The sequence below is a fragment of the Aulonocara stuartgranti genome, assembly GCF_965226115.1.
Source record: "Aulonocara stuartgranti genome assembly, chromosome: 23".
Lineage (NCBI taxonomy): Eukaryota > Metazoa > Chordata > Actinopteri > Cichliformes > Cichlidae > Aulonocara > Aulonocara stuartgranti.
The window spans coordinates 18502636-18519801 of NC_138958.1; the positions used below are offsets into that span (position 1 = coordinate 18502636).

Below are 17166 nucleotides of genomic sequence, written 5' to 3' on the forward strand. Positions count from 1 at the left end.
GTTGCGCATAGACACCAGAATGCTTGTCGGAGCTGCTAGCTCAACTACAACACTAGTACTAAGAGCAATTTCTGAATACTGTAATACATAAATAAAGTAAATGCATAAATACATGAATAAAGTAATACATAAAAATACTACCAAAAACACATTAACACTAATGAAATATGGCACTAAAGCCAAGAACTAATACTAAAATTAAGGGTAGGATGTGTTAGCAAGACTGTTACGTTAAGGTTAGCTAGGTATAGTTAAGCAGTAATTAACAGTGCTTAAACTCAAAGCTCCTATTTAACTCATATATTTTATATAAATTCAGCGTTTCACATTCTTCCAGAAACCCGACATATTTTCAGTACATTAAGATAAACTGGTAAATCATACTTACTGTAAGGTCTGACAACATACTAGGCAACGTAACCTCCATCTTTGTCTCCTTTGTCTCAGTGGCGCAAAACGATAGCGCCCCCTTCCCGCCGCTGGTATGTCATGTTACTGGGCAGAATTTGTTTTAACACATCAAGTGTGTTAAGCTTTTTACACATTTTTCATGTGTTTACACGGCATGGGAGTCGGGGGCGCACAGGGATTTATTGTTGTTTGATTATTTACTTCACTGTAAATAAATGCACTGTCTTCATTAAAGAGTCCGGCCAGGGCTCTAGAGTGCGACCAATTTGGTCGCAAATACGACCAAATTTTTCAGTGGTGCGACTAAAAAAAAATATTTGGTTGCACCTGTGCGACCAACTGTTCGGGTAGCAAAAAAAAAAAAAAAAAAAAAATCTGCAACCTTCCCTGTGGTCAACAACAGACACACATTATGCCCCTATCGTGGACTAAACCAATCAGAGATAGTAAGGGGCGGGACCTCTCTGATTGGCCGTGGTCCAGTTGAAAGTGCAGGTGGAAGTGGGAGGTGAGTAGCTTGAATAAAGCGATATCAATTCATTAAATCCTGAATCGACTTTTAAATATAACTGTGTTTTGCCAGAAACGTCAGATTCTCAGATTAAAGCTCACAAAACCATTTCAACAACAACCAAACAGTAAATGAGAGCAGGTACACGGATTCCACACAAAGACGTAAACACAGAACGGACCGACGCATCAGAATCAACTTTGTCTTTCTCGGCTTTCTAACCCGACGGCCCGTAGACGGACACGCTGTCGGAGGTTAGCGGTTCTGATGCGTCCGGTCCGCGCTGATTCTGAGCTGCAGGTTTTGTCTCTCTCCAACCAAAATTCACCGAGCCAGCAGCAAAAGAAGCAGCAAACTGCGCTTCACATTTGATCAATGTCGTCATGAATTTTGCCGTTTTGCTTCCATGACTATTACTCCATGCACAGCTAGCTCTCTCTCTATCTCTCTCTGTACTTCAAGAACAGTCTCCAATCTCTGTTTTCTGTATTATTCATTCGCTTATTACCCACCAGTCTACCGTTGTTTACAGCGCTGTCGGCTGCTGGCTTTTTCTTTTCTTTTCTTTTTTTCACTTAAATGACCTCGGACAAGAAAGCCTATTTTTTCTGTTGTTCAATACTGAAGAAATTTAAACTTTATATGCAGAACATTGTAGAATATTTTTAAGGTTATCTGCTATAAAAAGCCAGACCAGGAAAATCTCCTTCATGTTTTTCTGTGTTTTATTCTCAGTTACTTTCACACAAAGGCATCTGCTGTGATGTTCACAATTCTGATGAAGTCAGTACTGATAAATGATCAGAATTATAATATTTCTGACTGTCTGAGGCTAAGTTGAATCGAATTGGGACTTTGAAAACCGGAATCGAATGGATTATAGAAATCAGTGATGATACCCAGCCCTAGTGAGCAGCCTAGGCACGACAGAAGTGGATGTAGCTGTAATAGGAAAAGAACTATTGCTAACTTTTCTGTTAAGGCCTGATCCTTCTGAAATTCATAGCCAGTGCTCTGACACGGTGTCATCAATCTTTGAATGCTGAAAAAGCACAGTGTATCCAGAAAAACACATTATATTATATAAATTATTATAAAATTTGTGTGCGCCTAACTTTTGTGCCAGTACGCCTAACTTTAAAAAGTTAGGCGTACCGGTACGCCCATGGCAAAAAGTTAGTCTAGAGCCCTGCCGGCGTTTGGGTCCTCTTTCCCCACATCTCCACGGTCTGCCATCGCATACGATAAAATTTTTACCAGTATTTCTAGTACCATGTTCGTCCACTGCAACATAATCTGTCCCGACAGAAAATCATCTTACAATAAAATGTTATTGTGATTCTGCTCTGTGAATATGAACGGAAAGAAATGACCAAAAATTAAAAACTTTTACCATTTCAAGTAACCTCTTTATTCTGAAGATTTTCCCTTGTAATACATTCATTGTATCCAGCTCTTCAGTGTTTAAAGTCACATTAATGTCAGATTATCTTCCTTGTGCAGCTTTATTTATTTCTTCAGTCTATTCAGTTTCTTTTCTCTGCAGCATGGAGGATGGCAGCACTGCTGTCTTTGGCTTCATGCAGCAGTTCTGACGCTCTCTTCTGGGTCTGCAGCAGAAACAAAAAAAACGAGTTATTCACAAGCAGAGCATATCAACAGCAACATTGAAGAACCTCATGGACACACTTACTGCTGCTCTGAAGGCTTCATCTGTGATGTCTTTGAGGTTGATCGTGACATTGTAGTATGCTCCAAAAACAGCTGTTTCTAAAGCTTTAGCTGCTACCTGAGACCAGAAATAAAACATGACAGGTGGGCTTATTTACAGCTTTGCTGTTGCAGGCGATGTTTGACAGAAAAGTGGGAGTAAAGACTAAAATATTTAATATGCATTCATGTTTTAACACACCACTAATAAAAGACAAAGTTCCTCTCAGTTTATATCACCATGATGCTGAAGGTGCACTTTATAACCTTCAGAGAATCTGAGCAGAACAAGTAGAAATGAGTGTTTTTTCACACCTGAGCATCAGACTTGCAGCTAAAATTTCCGTAGACAACCATTTCTTTAAGAGATGGCCAAAGGATGCTGATCCTCTCAGCAAGAGCCAATGGGACGGCAACAGCTTGCTTCAGTCCTTCCTGCATCGCAGCTTCTCTCCTGATGAGAACAACAAACAAATAAACAGGAAGTGTTTCTGCAGCTGACAGAAATGAAATTAGTTTTGACCTTTTCAGCTGTAAAAAGAACAAAGTGAATATTTGATTATTTAAAAAAATGATCACAGGTGGAAACGTGGTTCTGAAAGTTACAAGGACATTTTAAAGACGTTTAAAAAATGTAACCTGACGGCATTCAGTCATTAGCAGTAATTGGTGGTCTTAAAGTCTTGAGTATTCACCTTTTCATTTCCTCTGCAGTTTTCTTTGGCATTTTCAGTGCTGCCTACAACATGAGACGAATATGATCAACTCAAATCTGACATGAAGACAAAACATAATCACACTCTGGTTACAGTGAAAGAAGTAAAGAGTGGAAATGGTTCCGGGTGCCTGCAGATGTTTCTGAGGCTCTGCAGCTGTTGGACCTTCCTCCTCACCATGTAGCTGTTGAAGGCGGAGGAGTCGGCATCCACCATGTCCAGCAATTCATTCATGGCCTGATAAAATGGAGGAATCAGCCTCCTCATCACACTGTCCAGATTCTCAAACTGCCTCTTCCCATACGTCATCTGACCAACCATGGCACCCAGTGCGGCCCCCTACAAGAGGGATACGAAATAAAATAAGTAACTAAAAGTAAAATTGTATCATTTTGTTATGAACCTAAAAGCTCGTACCATTGCACCAACTGCTGCAGAAACTGATCCTCCTCCGGGAGCTGCTGTCCGAGCACCAACGCTCTGAACAAACTGCCGCAGAGACAAAGACACCAGCTGTCCATCCTCCTGTGACTTCACCATGTACCTGCACAGGTGATACACACCACACCTACTTTTAACAAGATATCATCATCATTTATCATCTACTATATAATACTGACAAATAATGTTATATATAGCTTTTGTTTTATTTTAAAATATTCTGGGTTTGTCACAGGATTGATGCTGGATGTTGTTGAGGTTTAAATTTATAATCTTAAATGTTTATATGCTAATTATATTGCTTTATATAAGAAAGGCCTAACTCTGAGTACACTCTGTGCCAAAAGTGCTGACACGAAACTGCATGCTTTTGCAGAAGCATTGTAATTGCAGTAGAAAGTGAAACCAACTAGGCTGTTTGATCGAAACTTAAAGTGTGGTGTGACGTAGAGAGCAAGTATATAAATACCTAGGCTGCCGTTTGTGCTTCAGACCTGGGGTTGTGTGTTTTGTGTTCAGGTCTCATTATCCTGGATATGTAAAATAAAGATAATTTTTAAAGTAAAAGGACCACTTTTGAGCCATGTCTTTCTTGGCCCTAAAGAATCCAAAAGAACCGGAATTTAATACTTGGTGCCAGTGACCCGGATTCTTTTGCGGCTGAGGGGACTAATTTGGACCTTAAGGTACGATCTGATATGAGGTGGACAACAGACCACCTCATACCTATACAAAAGAGTATAGGTAAGCGCAAGCCTGTTGAAAATTGTGCACATTGGATGAATTCTAAATTAGTTGTCCACTGAATTGATGATTATTACCATTAAAGTGGCTCAGTAGTGGAAATTAAACTAAATTATAAAATCTATTAAGTAGATCTCAGGTGACATGTCCATGATACCTTTGGGTAATTAGAAATAAATACAGGTAAAGTTTGGGGATATTTGATAAAATTTATTGTGATTAATTTTAGGGTGAAGTTGAAAGTTGTTGTGATGTATGTTTGAAGTTGGTGTGTTATGTGTGTGTTAAGTCAGCCAAGAAAAGAGATTAGATTAGGACATTTGGTCAGGGAATTTTATTCCCACATTGATTATAGGGTGGGACCCGGGCATCAGATAATAAACTGGCGGTTATAGTCCACAGTGATGCTTCCAGAATTATTTAAAGTACTTAGGAAGGGAATTTGGACTTCCTAGGGGTGCAAAATGTTCTGAGGGTTATGCCTCCACTCTGTTCCGGACGCGGAACATTGTCCTTGGGCGAGAGGGTTAATTCAGCTGGCAACTGCGAGCACTGGGGACGCTCGTTAATAGCTAGTGGTCAAGCACCACTTTTCTTGCACCATTTGACCGACAGGGGTGGGGCCCCCGGGCGTGACCATTTTAAACGTGGCTCACATGTAAGCTTTACATAAAGCTTCAGGCGCCAGCACGACGCTGGGCGTTCATGAGGTGGAGCTTCTTGTCGAGCTGCGTGAAGCTCTTATAGATTAAGATAGGACTTAGTAATCGGGCCGCTGTCCCGGACAGATAACGGCTACAACTGACCAGCAAGGTGGGTGAAGTTGGGCTTAGATGCTTTTAAATTAGTCGAAATGGTAGGATGACTAGTACTAGAGGAAGATGAAGTGAAGATGTGAATATGGTAATGGAAATAATTTATCTTGGCAGTTACTGGGAGTCTTTTGTTATATATAAATGTGTGAATGTATAAGTGAAGTGTAAAATTGTCATTTGGAATGAATGATTAAAGGTGAACATTGTTTTGAGAAAAAAGTGTGTGTGAGACGACGAAGTTCAGGGAAGTGTGTAAAATGCTGATGAAAGTATTGCGTGAATGATGCTACAAAACTGAGCTGAAAGAATGGTGATATGTGTGGAAAATTGTTAATTGTCCTGATGTCTGAAAGAGCTTTGCTGGGCACGCTGAAGATTTGGTGTGAATGCTGGCAAATGAAAGAGCTTAGTATATTTAAGTGTGTGTGTGCGTGAAATAAGGGCACATTGTCTTTAGATCAAGACTTAGCAGCAGTGTTGGTCAAGTTACTTGAAAAAAGTAATCAGTAACTAATTACTGATTACTTCCCCCAAAAAGTAATCCTGTTACTTTACTGATTACTTATTTTCAAAAGTAATTACTTAGTTACTTAGTTACTTTTTAAAAACACGATTTACAACCTGAAGAGGTAATAAAGCGATAGATCTTTCAGTCCAATTCTACTTTTTCTGCATAATCCATCATACAAAATGTAATCAAATGGAAAAGTCTCTTTTTTTTAACTTGTTTTATCAGTTTTAATCTTTTAACTTTATGCATCAAGCAAAAATTTAATTATATGCAACATTCTCTGAGTTGAATAAATTAGTTTAACATTTAAACCTATTTTCTACACATTCCAGCACATAAAATAAAATATTTTTTTTGTTTACACTCACTCTTTCAAATAGATGCAAGTAAAACACAGCAGAACATAAATAAAGTCAAAGACTCAGCGGTCCTGTTGCTCTATTTTCACCTGTAAAGCAGGACTGCGGTAGGCAGAGGTTTACCCTGGTGCAGGTGTGCCGCGGTCAGTTGAAGAATCCGCGAGTTTCTCTGTGAGTTTCCCATTACATCGTTGCGCACTCGGTGCTTGCTTGAAAGTTTAGGAAGTTTTTTCGTTGTAAAAAGAAGTTTTCTTCCCACGCACGATGGACACTAATGTTTTTGTCACTTTTTATGGAATCAAACTCAAAGTAAGGTCAGTACTTCCACGCTTTAAACGCTGCACGCTCATACTCTCTCCCACAATCGATATGTGATCCATTGTTGATCTGCACACAGCTGTTGTCACTAACGGCGCACTCGCTTACGTCACTGTCGTGAGACATTCTCGCACGAAATCACGGTTTTAGTAACGCAGTAACACAGCGTTCCTACGGGAAAGTAACGGTAATCTAATTACCGTTTTTGCAATAGTAATCCCTTACTTTACTCGTTACTTGAAAAAAGTAATCAGATTACAGTAATGCGTTACAAGTAACGCGTTACTGCCCATCTCTGACGTTCACCATATCACAACAATGAGGTTATACAAAACACACATATACAAAGGGTTACATGTGAAATTACTTTTGGGGAGAAGCAGAATTGAGATAGTTTGAATCCACAGCTCAGTGCAAAGAGGCATGAGTTAAACCTGATTATAAAATACATATGCAATGAAGAAGCAGCTTACACTCCATTAACATGACCACATAACATGAACGCAAGGAAGAACACGCTTACATTTATCAAGGTGAATACATGAAATAAATTGGTATTTCTGGCCGGAGAGAGAGAAGTGGGTCATTTAAGCACTCATGATAATAATGAAAATGTCTCAGTTTTGTTATTTTTAGGTGTAAAGCAGACCTGGATCAATTTTCCACATGCAGCGGTCGGAAGAAACTTATAGGCCGAGTTTCTGGTTGAATTGGCTGAAGACAAGGAATGCTGTTATTTAAGGTGGGACATCAAAATTTGGGTTAGTAAACTTGGGGAAGAGAAAACTGACTGCTTAAGTGGGAAAACACTGCAAAAAGAAACATACAAAATCACACACACAAACAGAAAATGCATTAACCTTACAACTACGAGAGAGCTCATGAAGATTAGACAGCATGTTGAGCATGTGAGTCTGTTTATTAGTGTTAAAATAGTGTGAATTTAACACACTTAAACTCTGAAGTTGAGGAATAACTCAGAAAAGCTCCATGACAAGAGAGTGACGTTGGTGAAAATGAAAAAGTGATTAAGAGCTTGAAGTAGTTTTAAAATAGTGAATTGGAAATGCTCTTGTGTCGATTGAGCAAAACAAGTGATTTTTCTAGGAAGGAATAAAATAATTTAATAATGTGGTAAGATTTAAATATGCCTTTCTCTTGTCATGGTAACTTCTTGAGATATGACTCAGTATGCAAATTACCTGAAATGAGTGGTGAGAAAGAAGCTTCCTGTGTGGCTGTGTGTCTGAGGCTTTCAATGAAGGAAACATAGCAGAGACTGAGGAGGATTACTTGGTGAAAGATATAATAGCAAAGTAACAGGATAATAAATTAAGGTGGTCAGGTCTGTTCAGAAGGGCAGATTTGGACAAGAAATTTATAATTTAGTGATGACACATTGTTATAACGGGTTTATATCTTATGCTAAATCTATGTATGTTAAAGTGCTAAAAGGGGAACATAACTGTGTGGCTTTTAACAAGATTTTTTGTGTGTATTTAGCAGGTGAAATTATGTCAGTTGACCTCGGACTCTCAGGACGCTGTGGAATCTGAGGCCAACCACTGAGATATGATGTGGGGAAGAATGAACAGAGGGAGTGATTTTAAGTCTGATTTCAGACTATGTAAGTATTAATTAAACCAAGAGTAGGGCAAAACTTTTGTGGCCCTGAAGTTTTAATCTCCATAACATATTGATAGATTAATAAGCAACATTTTTGTGTGTTTAAGATCCTTGGGGTTGTTGTTTGAGTGATGGGTGGATTCTGTCAGTTAGATTTGGGTTGTTTTCTTATTTTATTAGAGGGAGTTTTAGTAAACATGGACATGTCTAGAATTGGGCCCTTTAAAATTGTAACAGTGCACTTAGAGAAAACCTGTCAGGTGATTATGTGTTGTGTTTTGATGACCTAATAATCAGCTCTCTTTTTTTTCATTTTTTGTAAGCAGGCCTTCAAGATTGAATTAACAGCGCTGAAAAGCGCCAAGCAAACTACTGTTTTGGACGCTTGGCCTCAAATTAGGTGAACCACAGCCTCACAGATCTGGGACTATGGACCATACGGATCGGGCTCTCATAGGCATGTTTCAAATTTTATTTTTTTTTTTGCCTCAGATGAAGACAGATGAACTGCTCCATCTACAAAGTGGAATTTCTGAGCACCTGAATAGAGAAACTCTAAATCCCCCAACAGGACCTTCATGAAAATCATAACATGTTTGACCTCTTTTCTAGTGACGGCACTGCTAGTGAGAGACGTACGGTTTTTGATATTGTCATTGCAGAACAAACTGACATTGATACAAGATATCAGATATCACTGATACAAATATGATTGATATGGAACCACTGATATCAGTAACTACTGGAGGGACTACTATAAAAAAAAATAACTGATTCAACCACAGAGCGTTCTCACTCCCGAGGCGTAACATGTCGACGTTTTGTCACGTCCCGCAGCGTTCCTGAGGAACGCGAAAGGAGACCTTCGGCGTTCTTATGGTACGCGGCGGGTTATTGCTGGAATCCAGTGCAATGACGCTCCCGCGGTAGTAGACGTTCCAGCCCTGTATTTCAGCCCTAAACCTAACCTTATCCCTAGCCCTGACCATAACCTTATTCCTGACCTTAACCAGGACTTTAATGATGTTAAATAGCGTGTTTCTAAGCGATTTGAAGAAAAAGAGCGAACATGTGTAGGTTCAGTCCAGACGGTTCTCATATTTCCTCTTTTTCCGAGGTCGTCATTTAGGAACGTGGTGGGTAGCCGAAAACGTAATATGGTGACGATTTGTCACCTAGCGTAAAATGTTACGCTTTGGGAGTGAGAACGGGTTGTCAACCAACAGATTCTGTCTGCCATGATTCTTTTTAAGACATGTCCCACCTTAACACTGTATAAGAAATGGTTCTCACATTTGTTGAAATATGGTCCTTAAAAGACACCAAAATACAACAGATGCTGGCATCATCTCAGTGGAAAAGAAGCATCCGACTGGTGTGCTAGGGTTCAGAAGTTCAGAAACATGATGTAAAATCTGGTACCAGAGACAACCTACTAACCCTCAATGATTATTAGGTGGGTTTGGCAGTTTTCTCAATCCACTCCACAAATGTTCTAGAGACTTTAAAAGGATTTATAATGTCCTTCTGCTTTCTGTTAATTTATTACTCACAGATAAAATGTAATCCTGTCATTATAAGGGCTGAATGTTCTTCGATGTTCTTATATATTTTTCGGGATATAAAGTATATAATGAATCAGCTGACTACATCACAGTTTGTAAATACTCACTCTATGATTCTCTCCTTTGGATTAAACAGACCGAGGGAGTCGAGGCCAAGTTTACTGATCACCTGACAACAAACAAACAAACAAACAAACAGAGCCTATAATTTATTAAAATATCTTAAAAAAAAAAAAAAAAAGAGTCATCTGCTGACCAGTCGGACTTTGTGCTCCTCTTTGATAATGAAGAGTCGTTCTCTCTGGATGTAAAAGTCAGCAGAGTCCAGCAGAGCCTTCAGAGGGATCAGGCCGACAATCTGAGAGCCGACCACAGGCAAGTTTAGGTCCTAAAAGACAATTTCAATAAAAGAAAAAATTAAGTCAGTAACAGTCTAAGGATTTGTTGGTCTTTACTTAACCCTTTAAGACCTACCATAGTCTGCCAGAGCTTATATTTATATTTTTACATGCTGTAGTTCCCTTTTTGGGAGCATTTCAAGTTGCTATACGTTAATACAACAGTTATAGCTCAAATTTTAATAATATGTATGCATTAAGTCCATAGTAACCACAAAAATTGCAAAAAAGTGCAATAAACCACAAAAGAAATTAAAATCGTTTTTAGTTTTTTTTTTACATATATTTATAGTTAGAGAAATTTAACCTCTTAAGCACCAAGGGGGGTTTCTGAACTTCCTGCTCGAAAATGTAATGCCCAAATTTAATTGATTATTTCTCTCCAATTACAAACTCTGTCCTTACAATCTTGGTATCAAAATAAAGCTAACACTCACCAGAGGTGTAAATATTGAAGCAGATATTACTGTGTCAAAGTTCCTGAGACTGGAACACAGGAAAAGTAAGTATATTTTATCCTCGCCTAATTTTTTTTTTTTTTTTAATTTTTAGCATATAACCCTTTTAAAAATATGCCTCAGATCACATTTGGTTCCAGGATTTCAGTAACCAACATATAAACATCATCTGTGCAAAGATTTATGTTTCTAAAGTGAAACAGTGAAAAATTACTGCCCTGTCAATACATCAATATCCAGACGTAGTACAAAAAAGACCAAATTTGGCACATAATTGGACACCATGCCAGTTGAATTTTTTTAGGTATTAAAGAGCAGAAATTAATAAATTTTATTATCAGGCCTAAAATATTTTTTAAAATATATTTTTGAAGAATTAACCACACATTTACATGGTAATGGCCCTTTTCTGCAGTGCGCATGAAGCGTTTAAATGTGGTCTCTGGCCTTTTAAACTCCGAGGAGCTGTAACTTTGGTTTCTTTTGGTCAATTTGCATGATTGACACCTCTTTTTAATTGTTTTCAACAGATAAATCAAGAATGAACGATGCCCCACGTTCACGTCACTTCAACCAATCAGACGTGGGCCCAAATTTGCTGCATGTGGCGTCTGTCCAGTCACGTGTCTGAGGTGGGTCTAAAATGGAGGTTGTTGACAGAAAACGGCTCTGATGCGGCTAGGTAGGCATGGTACCATTGTAATCACGTGGCTACCGGCTACCAGCGAAAATAACGGAGGAAATCGGGATGGTAAGCCAATCTCTGTCTTAGCGCATTTGCACCACTCTGTGTTTTAGTGGTCTTCTTTTGCGGCTCATTCAGTGAATTTTGGTCTGATCGTGGTGAAACTTTGGTGTGTGTGGAGTCAGTGATAGCTCTGGAAGCTAACCAGCCTATCTTTAGCCGGTTACATGAAGTCTGGAGAATTTCCGGTTCAGTTTTGTTTGTTTAGCGGTCTTCTGTGCATTTACGTAACTGCTTGTTTAATCATGGCTTGTTTTCAATGTGTTTGGTGGTTGTAGAAATGGTTTGTATGACATTTTAGCTGAGATTCTGAGGTTTCTGTGGATACCACACATGTCTGGACTTATATTTCTCATCCTGTGTTATAACTGATTAAACGAGATGTCCTCCTTTTTGCCCCCGGTACCGGGGGCGTGGGGCTTAAGTGGTTTTAAGAGGTTTATCCCTCAAAACTGTAAATAAAAAAAAGTTGTACAAAAAAGTTTCCAACAACAGGAAATTTATTTTGAGTGTCTTCATAATTTTATTTTTGAGATACATCAATTTTTATATACTACAGGAAAAATGAAAATGAGTATTATAATGCTAATTTGCAAAAAAAACCAGCATGTGCATCAAAATAAACTATTTCCAGCAGTGTAATTTGAGTTCTAAGCATCCCAGAAACGACACAAAGTACACAGCTCTAACCTCCGCATCTCTGCAGATCTCCTCATACACAGCATGGAGGGGCGTCACCTCATAGTCCAGAATGTTGGTGGAAACCTGAGCAAGGTTAGCCTCATCCAGGTACCAACCAATCCCCTGCACCTTCTTCAGCTGCCCAGGCTTATGAACACAGAGAAGAAGAAAAAAAGATTTTAATACTTAGTTTTATATCAAGTCCTATTTAATTAAGTAAACCTTTCAAACAAACATAAGAAATTCAAAAATAATTGGAAATTTCAACAAATTCTCCAAAAAGTGGAAAATATTAGAAAAAAATTGATTTAAAAAAGAAAAATCTGAAAAATTCATCAACAAAACAGGAAGAAAGAAATCCTAAAAGGACATTTTAATCATGTCATGACAACGAGCAACACCCACAGCATGAAAAGCTAAATAAATAACCCAGATTCCCAGGACGCACCTGGTCCTTCCCTCGACCCTGCTCCCGGATGTCCAGTGCTATGCGATGAGCCTGTTCTTTAGTGCTGATCAGGTTCACATTATAGGCAATGAGGAACTTACGAGCACCAGTTACTGTTGCGCCCCAAGATGGTACAAAGTCGGCGGGGCCAAAGTCAGGGGCCCATTCATCACGTTTCAACTGGAGGGAGAAAAACATTGTAATTGGAAATAGAGACAATTTTCTTGTGGTTAACCATATTTCAAGTTAAAAATAAAAATCAATCACTGACCCTGCTGTTACAAAGAAACCTTTTTTTTTTTTTTAGAAATCATTCTCAGAAGTTAGAGCCACACAACACTAAATGAGCGAAGAAGAAAGGAGATAATGATTTGATGAGTCCTCACCTTTTCAGGCAAAGCTTCGTACTCTCCTGTTCGCACAGATGGGAGGCTTCTCCTGGTCTCTGTTCGAGCTGCTTCTCCATAAAGATACACTGTGGAAAAAGAACCTTATTTACTTCTTAATTTGAATTTAAACCAAAAACAGTGTATAGTAAGCTGAGACTTGAATCTCGGGTTTATTGCTGAGAGGGTGAAGCCTCCCTTTTGGTTCTAATGTAAAAACATTTTGTGGTTTTTAAAAATCAGAGCAGTCAGGAAAAAACCCCCAAATCATTTTAACTCATTAACCTTCCAGTTCTGTGCTCCCCCATCCCCCTTACTTTAGTGTTCTCATTCAAAATTGACCAGTCTGTTTTAACAGCTCTTAAAAGAATGACCAGGAATACAGTGCCACCCACTCATTTGCACTTCTGGAGTTTTGTTCTGGGCTCAGCATGCACTGGAGCTGACGTCCAAATGTTTGCATTTGTAGTGACAAAGTTGCTCTCTGACTTTGGCAGCAATTTACTGACAACTCAGTAAGAACATGGTAATAGTGTGGAGTGTGGCATAAAGGGACAATAGTTCCATAATACCGTATACCACTATGCAATTACAATATAATAACTAGTAATAGCTTGTTTCATTGGCTTTTAGCTTTTGCATGCAGCATAGTAGAAATGGTAGTCTTATATTTAGTTGCACTGATTTATAGTTATTATATAAAAACTACCACACAAGTACACCACAGCATCAAATATAAAATATTTGAATATTATTACATTCAAACAAAGGACCCTTTTTAAGGTATATGGAAAATTCATTTCACATATAAATATTGTAATATTATCCTAATATATGAAAACACCAACGTGCATTATTATCTTATTATCATGCCATTACTACCACATCACTGTTATTATAAATGTATTCCCATAATTCTGCACAGAAATTACTATTTTATTGCTCACAGCTTCTCTTATTCTTAGAAAAATATTACTGTACTGTTACTAACAGCTTTACCCTCACAGGCATCATTATTCTATGCTATACATTTCGGCCAATAGTGGTCAACTAAAAATTACTTTGTTTATTATCTTGTATGTACATTAAAATTAAATAGTAATACGTAGTTCCCACTCTTTTATTGCCACATTATTGGCCCAGGATTATGTTATTATTGGGCTCTAACATAAAGTGTTTTATTTTCATCTCAGAAGTCAAGATAAGATAAGACTTTTGACTCAGTTAAGAAACAATAAATAAATCAACTTCTGACTCTTTGGCTTCATTTGAATGCGACAGGTGATTTTTTTTTTCATGTACTTGGTCTCTCACCACTGATACAACACTAGCATCTGTGCAATCGGTCTCCGTACAGCTCTTATAGTCCTGAATAACAAACCAAAACCTTCCACTTCAGTCTGATTTCCTCAGCTACAAAAGACATTAAATTCCAGACTTATTTACTTACAATATGAAATTCTGAATTAAGTAGCACCTCTGTCATTTACCTAACTCACACAAAAATTCTGGGCACTGATCAGCACCTTCCACAAAACAAGGAGACATTGTTGCCATCATTAGAAAACCACTGGGTGGAGAAAAAGGCTTAACAACAAAAACCTCACAACTGTGAAACATTGCAGGTTGTCATAAGTCTGTCTGTGTTACTTGCTTTTTGTGCTTTATGTCTCGTCTGTCTTATCCAGGTATTGCTGTTTTTTGTTTTTTTTTAGTTTTCCTAATAAACAATAAAAATTGACTATTTTTTTTTAATTTTACATTGGCATTTAGTTTTATAATTTTATTCTGTTTCTCATTCTTGTTTTCTTGCATGTTTGACTGCAATAAAGCTGAAGCTGTTTTTTTTAATGAGCCTCACCGGGCACATGCAGCATCTCTGCCAGTTTCTGTCCGAACACGTTGGCACACTGCACGCAGTTGTCCATGCTGACGTTCTGGACGGGGATGAAGGGACAAACGTCCATGGCCCCGGTCCGAGGATGTTCACCTGGACAGGAAACATGTTAATGCCTTGATGTTAGGAAGCAGCTCCCTGAGATGAGCTGCTGGGCTCAGACACACCTGAATGTTTTCTCATGTCAATAAGGCTGAAGGCCTGGCGGGCGGCGTTCAGCGCCCCCTCCACCACTGCCTCAGGAGAGCCCACAAAGGTGTAGACGGTGCGGTTAGTGGAGGCTCCAGGGTCGACGTCCAGCAGGCTGCAGCCGGGTGTGCTGGAGATGGCTGCTGAGATGGCATCGATCACCTAAACAGTTCATAGAGAAGTTGTAATAATGTGGCTCACCTGCTTTAGTTAGTCAAGCTCAAAGGAAATATTGTGTTAATAAAGAGCAAGAACACTTTGGATTGCGAGTAAGGATACTGTGGTGGCCAGAGTTTAGACTGTAATAATGGCTCTAATGAGCATCACAATGAAGTGAATGACCAGAATTTTATGCAGAATTGATTCTATAACTGTAGAAATTTACACTCAGCTGTCATTGAAATAAAATGGAAACAATTTGAAATGATTTAAAACCCGCATTAAACTGGAAATAGAACAAAGATAACATCAAAAAATTGAGAATTTGTGTTAGCAACAAGTATCAAAATCTTAAATTAGGAACATGTTTCTCAATGTACTGCATCGGCTCTATTTATTTATTTATTTATTTATTTACATTGTTATGAGGACACCAGTTGCTGCAGTTTGAAAACGACATACGTCCTTTCTCTTTCATAAAGTTGGGTTTCAGCTTCACCTGTTTTGTATTTTTGGTATCATAAAGCATCAGATGCTTTCAGTGAGTGTCCAATTTGGACTGTACTCTGGTTTGATTGGCAGCTGATTTTTTACAAGCCAGTGCTGCTGGAATATGAGAACAGTGTAGTTTGTCAAAAAACAAGCATATTCTGTGGTTAAACAGAAAATCAGCTGATTATTTAATGTTCCCACTTCCGTGGAACTGTTTTCCTCTTGTGGGAACAGAGGGCAAAGGTCAGTACACAGCTTTACTCTGGAGTGAATCTTTAATGTCTGTTTAACGAATGTTTCAACAGATAATCTGAACTCAAGAGCACCTCACTCACACGTTAAACACATCAGTCTCCTGCAGATTTCATGTTGAGACATTTAAACTGTTTTCAGAGCAGTTTAAAGATATTTTGTTTGTTTAAAGATAAAAAGATTAGCTGTTTAATGTTTAATGACATATCTCATTACTCTAAACCATATCTTGGTCACTTTTTACTGAACCGCAGTTTTTGACAGTTTAAGTTATATTCTAGCATTTTATGCACTTCCTGTTCAGTAAAGATCCAGAAATCTGTCAATATTTTTATTTTAAATTCAAAGGCAAATGAAGAATGAAGTCTAGGATCTTGCTATGCTCTTCTTTCTCTTTTCCTTTCTCCTCAGATGGCTGTTCCTCTGAGGGAGGCTACTTCCTGTAAGATGAAGTTCTTCCTCCCCACTGTCACCAAGTGCTGTTCACAGGGAATCATCCGATTCTCTCTCTCTCATGATCTCAAACTGCCAAAAGAGCCTAAAGTTTTTTCTGATTTTTTAAAATCATCTCAATGTCAAAGATGTATAAACTATTAAATCAAACACACAGATCAAAGCAGCAAATACAAACACTTGCAGTTGTAACTTTAAAACTAAAGTCAAACAGCATTTCAATTCACAATGAGCACATTTATACTTGAATCACATTTTGCTGATAATACTCACACACCTTTACTTATTTACTTTAAACTGTTTAAATGTTAATTAGGCAGAAAAGTCCTCCTCTCACCTCTTTGTTTCGGCCCTCGGAGAAGTTGGGGACACACTCCACCAGCCGAGCCATGGTGCCTGCTAACTGAATGAAAACCCAAAGAGTTCAGTTTCACCCAAGTCCAACCTCACATACCCCCCTCCAAAAACCTCTGAACCCCTCAGACAGACACTGAGCAGCGGTTCAATCATTAACTGTGTGCAGCAGATCAGTATGTAGGTCACCTGACAATGATTACCACCTCTGCACACAGACACTCTTTCAAATGCCAGCAGATTTTTTCTACATAAGAGAACTCTGTCTCAGTTTCTGATCACAGGCTGCGCTCTTGAGATAGTCCAGTCCAGAAGGGCAGAAAAAGCATGTTTCCTTCTATTCCTAAATCCTTGACCAACCAATCAGCATACTTCAAGACATTACTGATGCTGAATTTGTGAAAACTAAAATAAAACATAGACTTTTCATTCTAATAATTTTATCCTTTAGCTCTATGTTCACTGAGATCTGTCTCGCTAGCGTCCTGTAGCTGAATTTTTGCCAATTTCAGTACAGTGTGAGACAT

At 38.5% G+C, this 17166-nt stretch overlaps 1 protein-coding gene and 1 long non-coding RNA gene across 2 annotated transcripts; one reads left to right on the forward strand and one right to left on the reverse strand.

Moving 5' to 3' along the window:
• Nucleotides 1–2317: 2317 nt before the first annotated feature.
• ftcd (formimidoyltransferase cyclodeaminase) lies at nucleotides 2318–16785 on the reverse strand. The gene is made up of 14 exons (XM_082524433.1): nucleotides 16623–16785; nucleotides 14908–15091; nucleotides 14705–14833; nucleotides 12844–12932; nucleotides 12458–12637; nucleotides 12019–12156; nucleotides 9984–10115; nucleotides 9835–9896; nucleotides 3766–3892; nucleotides 3526–3687; nucleotides 3328–3371; nucleotides 2948–3086; nucleotides 2616–2711; nucleotides 2318–2532 (listed from the first exon to the last, which is right to left on the reverse strand). Exons 1-14 carry the CDS (start codon nucleotides 16674–16676, stop codon nucleotides 2449–2451), a joined length of 1620 nt encoding a protein of 539 aa, XP_082380559.1. The 5' UTR covers nucleotides 16677–16785; the 3' UTR covers nucleotides 2318–2448.
• On the forward strand, nucleotides 7218–8818 carry LOC309700702. The gene is made up of 3 exons (XR_014274723.1): nucleotides 7218–7278; nucleotides 8040–8163; nucleotides 8489–8818. It is a non-coding gene; the product is annotated as an uncharacterized lncRNA (long non-coding RNA).
• Nucleotides 16786–17166: the final 381 nt, after the last annotated feature.